Source organism: Silurus meridionalis, chromosome 24 (assembly GCF_014805685.1).
Source record: "Silurus meridionalis isolate SWU-2019-XX chromosome 24, ASM1480568v1, whole genome shotgun sequence".
Lineage (NCBI taxonomy): Eukaryota > Metazoa > Chordata > Actinopteri > Siluriformes > Siluridae > Silurus > Silurus meridionalis.
This window is the reverse complement of record NC_060907.1, coordinates 3,840,941-3,847,696: the sequence shown is the minus strand read 5'-3', so window position 1 is coordinate 3,847,696 and position 6,756 is coordinate 3,840,941. Positions and strand designations below refer to the sequence as shown.

Sequence of the window (6,756 nt, the reverse complement as noted above, 5' to 3'; positions counted from 1 at the left end):
TTAATTTTATTTTTTTCTTCTATGCTTGAAAAGCGCTTTGAGATTCTACTTTTAAAGGCGCTATGTAAAATAAATATTAATATTATCATTATTATACCACGAAAAATATACAAAATCCCACCACTTAAGTCTTACTACACCTCTAATCCCACCTGACCCAAGAAATTGACTAATCCCATGCACTCGCTCCAAAGATTTTACTAATCCCGCCCCCACACCAAAAAAAAAACCAACCTTGTACACTCCCACTAATGATTTGTCTGATTCAACCTCTACCACAGAAAATGACAAAAACCTGCCCACTCACTCGAAAGCTTTGACTAATCCTACCTGCTTCTAAACAGTCGAATCAATCCCACCCCCTCTCTTAAAACTTTGACTCTGACAACAATCTCTGGCACTCCCAAATTGACCCCCAGTCCCACCCATTCCCTCAAAAAATTAGTTTACAAATTCCACCAACTATGAAGCTCAGATCAGTCTGACCTCTCTTTCATGTGCCTTTAAAGTTTTGGTTAATCCCCCACTCAAAAATGACCAATCGTGTACACTCCCACTGATTCAACTAATCCAATTTCCTACCCTAAAAAATAGACAAAATCCCACCCGCTCAGTCAAAACAGTTAAACGAATCCCACCTGATCCCAAGAAATCGACTAATCTCACAGACTCCCACCTATGTTTTCACAATTTTCTACCCTCACACACAAAAACACCAATCTTGTACACTCCCACTAATGATTTAATTAATTCCATCCACTCACTAAAAAGCTTTGACTAATCCCACTTGTTTTGAGACAGTTGAATCCCACCGGCTCCCATAAAAACTGTGACTCTGACGCCAATCTCCGGCACTCCCACATTTACCCCTAGTCCCATCCATTCCCACCAATAATTTGGACCAATTCCACCCACTGCAAAGTTCAGAACAATCCTTTGTGCGCCTTCTGGACTAATCGCTGCCGCTCTTAAAAACATTAAACCCAGACCCCCAGACCCCCAAACCTGTTTTTCCTGATAGCTGCCCTGCGCTCTGCTCTGCACTGTAACATTCGCAGATTTGCATGTCTAAGTGTTATTATTCCCATATGTGTGGTGTATACGGGATATGAATTTGCCTTTTATTGACAACAGTTGCACAGGACATCATGTACCCGGCTCCTCCGAAGTACAGCGCTGCAGTGGTTCAGCCTGTGCCCACCATCATGCAGCCCGATTTTGCCATGGTCCAATCGACCACAGTCATCCAGAGCCAGCCTGTAATGGTGGTAAACCCTGTGGGTGAGTGTTTAACTGTGTGTGTGTGTGTGTGTGTGTGTGTGTGTGTGTGTGTGTGAGACAGTTTAGCTTTTATGTATGTCATACAGCCACTCTATTGTTCTTTTAATCCACTCGTTAGCGTTTCTATAGTAACAACGTCATGGCGCTCCATGGAAATAGATTCAAACTGTAATCGTTGCTATGGGGACGATTTTCCTCAAGCAGACATTTGAACATTAATAGGCGGAGTCTCCAATTCAAATTCCAAGTCTCTAATTGGGTTTTCTGACATCAGGGGTGACGGAGGCCAGCAGATGGTTTCTAGCCTGTCCAGAAGCCTACAGAGGGTTTCGGATTTTCTCCAGAATTTCCTGTTAAAAACTTGGTCATGCTCTGTGTCATGAAGATCTAATGGAGGTGGATACATGTGCAGATAACGTACTTACAGTGCCTTGCGAAAGTATTCGGCCCCCTTAAACTTTGCGACCTTTTGCCACATTTCAGGCTTCAAACATAAAGATATAAAACTGTAATTTTTTGTGAAGAATCAACAAGTGGGACACAATCATGAAGTGGAACGAAATTTATTGGATATTTCAAACTTTTTTAACAAATAAAAAACTGAAAAATTGGGCGTGCAAAATTATTCAGCACCCTTAAGTTAATACTTTGTAGCGCCACCTTTTGCTGCGATTACAGCTGTAAGTCGCTTGGGGTATGTCTCTATCAGTTTTGCACATCGAGAGACTGAGATTTTTGCCCGTTCCTCCTTGCAAAACAGCTCGAGCTCAGTGAGGTTGGATGGAGAGCATTTGTGAACAGCAGTTTTCAGTTCTTTTCACAGATTCTCGATTGGATTCAGGTCTGGACTTTGACTTGGCCATTCTAACACCTGGATATGTTTATTTGTGAACCATTCCATTGTAGATTTTGCTTTATGTTTTGGATCATTGTCTTGTTGGAAGACAAATCTCTGTCCCAGTCTCAGGTCTTTTGCAGACTCCATCAGGTTTTCTTCCAGAATGGTCCTGTATTTGGCTCCATCCATCTTCCCATCAATTTTTACCATCTTCCCTGTCCCTGCTGAAGAAAAGCAGGCCCAAACCATGATGCTGCCACCACCATGTTTGACAGTGGGGATGGTGTGTTCAGGGTGATGAGCCGTGTTGCTTTTACGCCAAATATAACGTTTTGCATTGTTGCCAAAAAGTTCGATTTTGGTTTCATCTGACCAGAGCACCTTCTTCCACATGTTTGGTGTGTCTCCCAGGTGGCTTGTGGCAAACTTTAAACGACACTTTTTATGGATATCTTTAAGAAATGGCTTTCTTCTTGCCACTCTTCCATAAAGGCCAGATTTGTGCAGTATACGACCGATTGTTGTCCTATGGACAGAGTCTCCCACCTCAGCTGTAGATCTCTGCAGTTCATCCTGAGTGATCATGGGCCTCTTGGCTGCATCTCTGATCAGTCTTCTCCTTGTATGAGCTGAAGGTTTAGAGGGATGGCCAGGTCTTGGTGATTTGCAGTGGTCTGATACTCCTTCCATTTCAATATTATCGCTTGCACAGTGCTCCTTGGGATGTTTAAAGCTTGGGAAATCTTTTTGTATCCAAATCCGGCTTCAAACTTCTCCACAACAGTATCTCGGACCTGCCTGGTGTGTTCCTTGTTCTTTATGATGCTCTCTGCGCTTTAAACGGACCTCTGAGACTATCACAGTGCAGGTGCATTTATACGGAGACTTGATTACACACAGGTGGATTCTATTTATCATCATTAGTCATTTAGGTCAACATTGGATCATTCAGAGATCCTCACTGAACTTCTGGAGAGAGTTTGCTGCACTGAAAGTAAAGGGGCTGAATAATTTTGCACGCCCAATTTTTCAGTTTTTTATTTGTTAAAAAAGTTTGAAATATCCAATAAATTTTGTTCCACTTCATGATTGTGTCCCACTTGTTGTTGATTCTTCACAAAAAATTACAGTTTCATATCTTTATGTTTGAAGCCTGAAATGTGGCCAAAGGTCGCAAAGTTCAAGGGGGCCGAATATTTTCGCAAGGCACTGTAGCGGTGATGGATGCAGAAGGCCATTTCTGGATATATTAGGGATCTCCATAACTGAGGCCGATACAAGTTGCATCTCGATGTGTAGCCAACGATACGATATGTTAAAGATACATAAGAAGCAGCTACTGATGCGATGCGAAAAGTGACTTTCATTTCTTCGGTTCAGACAGACAGCAAACCATCAATTTACTTAAGTGCCTCCTGGTTTCTAACACATGGCCCCTTCACAAACACGCCTTTGTATAATAAAAACAGACATTCTTTTACAGGAAAACAAAGTCTGTTTTTATTATACAAAGGCGTGTTTGTGAAAGGAAGAAAAACTGATTTATCTTATGTTGTAATCTGGCATACCAGTGTAGATTAATTTATTTTTAGAGTTTCAAAGCACTTTTTGTACGTCGCCCTCTGGACACGAGTGTCTGCTAAATACCGCAAATGTAATGGAAATGAGTCACAGCTCTACCTCTGCCATGTTAATCTGTATTCTTTGTGACATGCCTCGGTCTCCATAGTGACTGTTTAGCGACGAGAAATCGATCTACATATCAAATATTGCTCACAAATTATTGCCCACTTTCTCTACAATAAAAGAAAAGCGCGTCTATAAATAATTATATATAAATAAAGCGTTTTTTACCGTCGTAAATGTGTTCAAAACGATGCATCGCGTTACAAATGCACACTATTATCTGACACACACTTTTGTGTGTTTGTGTGTGTGTATGTGTGTGTGTGTAGTCATTCAGTCAGGTCTGAGAGACATTCCAGCTCAAATACAGTGCACTTATTGTCAACAACAAATCATCACTGCGATTGAACCCGTCAACGGCCTCCTCGTCTGGATTGTTTTCGGAGTCCTGTGCATCTTCGGGTGAGAGACCTAACACACACACACACACACACACACACACACACACACACATTGAATTTAAGACAAACTTTTTCCTCACAAATCATTTTATTATCTTAATCGAGTAGAACCTCAGAAATATTGGCATGAATTTCGTAGTGGTCACTGGGTAACGACTGCATGCACTCGAGCTCCACGGGTTTGTGTGAAACCTCCATCAAATCCAGTGAACACATCATTCAGTGTGGGAGATCAAAGCTGTACAAATGAGCTTTCATGAGCAAGATCAAGCAAGATCTCTAAAACTATCTGGTTATAGACATTTAGACCCTGTTGCTGGTTATTTTGCCTCAGGGGAGTGTGTGACCCCGTGTGCAGAGACAAACAAGAGGCTGATGTCGTTTATTGAAGGAAAAAAAGAACGCCAAGGCAGGAAAATATAAAAGAAAGGAAGTGAAACATTAACTGTTGGCAAGGAAACACAATGGATACACGTGTAAACATCAACAAACCGGGAAAACAATCAACACAAAAAATAAAGGAACTATTTATACATTTAATCGCCTCGAGGTGAATAATTATAAGAGCTAATTGTTGCACCGGGGCGCAAACTAGTGGCAGGAACCAAAAACACATTTCCAGAAAAACCTCCTGCAGATCCTGACAGTTGTACAGAAGCTTTTTTCAGTTTTGTTCTGGGTGGAGTTTAGGTGGAGGCAGGAAAATGTCCCCGACCGCTTCACTAGCGACAGCTACTAAACGTTGTTAAATTTTTTTTGGGGGGGAAGAAATGCAAAACATTTTCGCCGTTTCATCGTTTTTTTTTATTAACGCAGTTTATTATTATGAACTTCTTCTTTTTTTTTTTTTTTTTTACATTTTTCAAACAATTTTACATCAAATGCCTGTTTGGTTAAATAATATATGAAATAAACTCAGTATTTTATCAAAATTAATTTTATTGAATAAATCTAATTTATGCAATACACATTTATTATATTGATTAACTTGAGTAAAGGATTAAATTAGCGCAAATTAAATTAATTAAAATGGAAAAATTTAATTCGCTTAAAGAGTTTACATATTTTAGACCCTTTTTGGGTAATACAGATGTGAGTAAAAGTGTGTGTGTGTGTGTGTGTGTGTGAGACAACACACAAGTCTATATCCGGTACACAGTGAGTATGCACAGTGACACTGCACTAACTCTAGTTTTCTTTTTTAATAATAATAATTAAATAAAAACAGTGACACTGTGCTCAAAGTGCGAGGCGGAGACGAAACAAACTTGCAGTCCATCACTTAATACGTTCCTGAAGGAACTCAGTTTTTAATCGAAAGCCTTTTAGACATGTATCGTTACACCCCTAATGTATACAGTACAGCATATTTACAGATCCATGGGGGAGTGATTACTTTTGCACCCAAAGTTTTTCTGCGATTTGTATTTTCATTTATTGCGGTGTTTTGGATCTTTTGTGTCACAAACTCTTCGCTGCTACAATAAAATCAGTCCTGCATTGTGTAGAAAAGTTCTACTTATTTGTACTCATGCCATGTTGCCATGTTGTGTCTGATCTCTGTGCAGATTTTGGCCATGTTGTCTGATCCCATTCTGCGTGAACTCCTGTAAAGACGTCCAGCACATATGCCCTAACTGCAGGAACGTTCTGCACATTTACCGGCGCATGTGAGAACCCGAAGAACCTGGAGAACTTCAAGAACGTCAAATGTCTTTTTCTTGTTTTCTTCTATCTTCATTTTCCTCAACATTGCTTTATTTTCTCGTATGTGGCTGTGTGGATTTTTATCAAATCAACCTGTTCTGAGAGACACAAACAAGCAACAGTATGACTTTTACAGAATATGTGTATAAAATTAAACTAAAAAAATCCCATGATGCAAATTTAAGCTTAAATTGAACTTCCAGCCAATCACAATCCACACTGACTTGTGCTTTGATAGTATCGACAATGGCTTTGAAAGGTGTGTAAACACACTTTTGGCGATACATGCATGTTCCTTCCGTTTCTGAACAAAATGCACAATAATTGGACAGCGAATGAGTGGAGGAAAGTTCTGTGGAGTACAAATTTGGAAAGGAGAACTTCTACATGGATGTGGAAGTTTAATAGGTTGGGGTTGTTTTCAAGCAGTGAACGTTGGAGAATTATCTTGGAAAGTGAAATGAACCAACATGGCAACCCTTCCATCCATACACAATGCATTTCCTATCATGGAACGTCCTGCCCAGTCACCGCACCCAAATCCTTCTGACCTGCTCTGGGATGAAGTAGTTCGTAAAGAAATCTCTAGTGAACAACATGAGGCACGGCGAAGTGTTTTAGCTGAACGTTACAGTTTGTGGTTGCATAGAAACAAACAGAAATTGCACGTACCTCTGCAAAACCATCAGATGTTTCTTATTTTTAAAAATTTTATGCAAATTAGATCGAATCGAATGTTTTTATTTAAAAAGTCTGTACTTTTGCTAGTCAAAGTGCCCAAATGTTCACACAGGACTTTACTTCTACATCAGCAACATGTATATCTGTGATATTTCATGTATA

At 40.0% G+C, this 6,756-nt stretch overlaps 1 protein-coding gene across 2 annotated transcripts in view; it reads left to right on the top strand.

Annotated features, from left to right (window-relative positions):
- Nucleotides 1-6,083, top strand: part of LOC124378437 (lipopolysaccharide-induced tumor necrosis factor-alpha factor homolog) — a 7,953-nt gene extending 1,870 nt beyond the window's left edge. For both annotated transcript variants that reach the window (XM_046838146.1, XM_046838147.1), the window contains exons 3-5: nt 1,135-1,281; nt 4,075-4,207; nt 5,775-6,083. In XM_046838146.1, the coding sequence (XP_046694102.1) occupies nt 1,135-1,281; nt 4,075-4,207; nt 5,775-5,880 (386 nt within the window). In that variant the 3' untranslated portion in view covers nt 5,881-6,083. The remainder of the gene's footprint in view (nt 1-1,134; nt 1,282-4,074; nt 4,208-5,774) is intronic.
- Nucleotides 6,084-6,756: the final 673 nt, after the last annotated feature.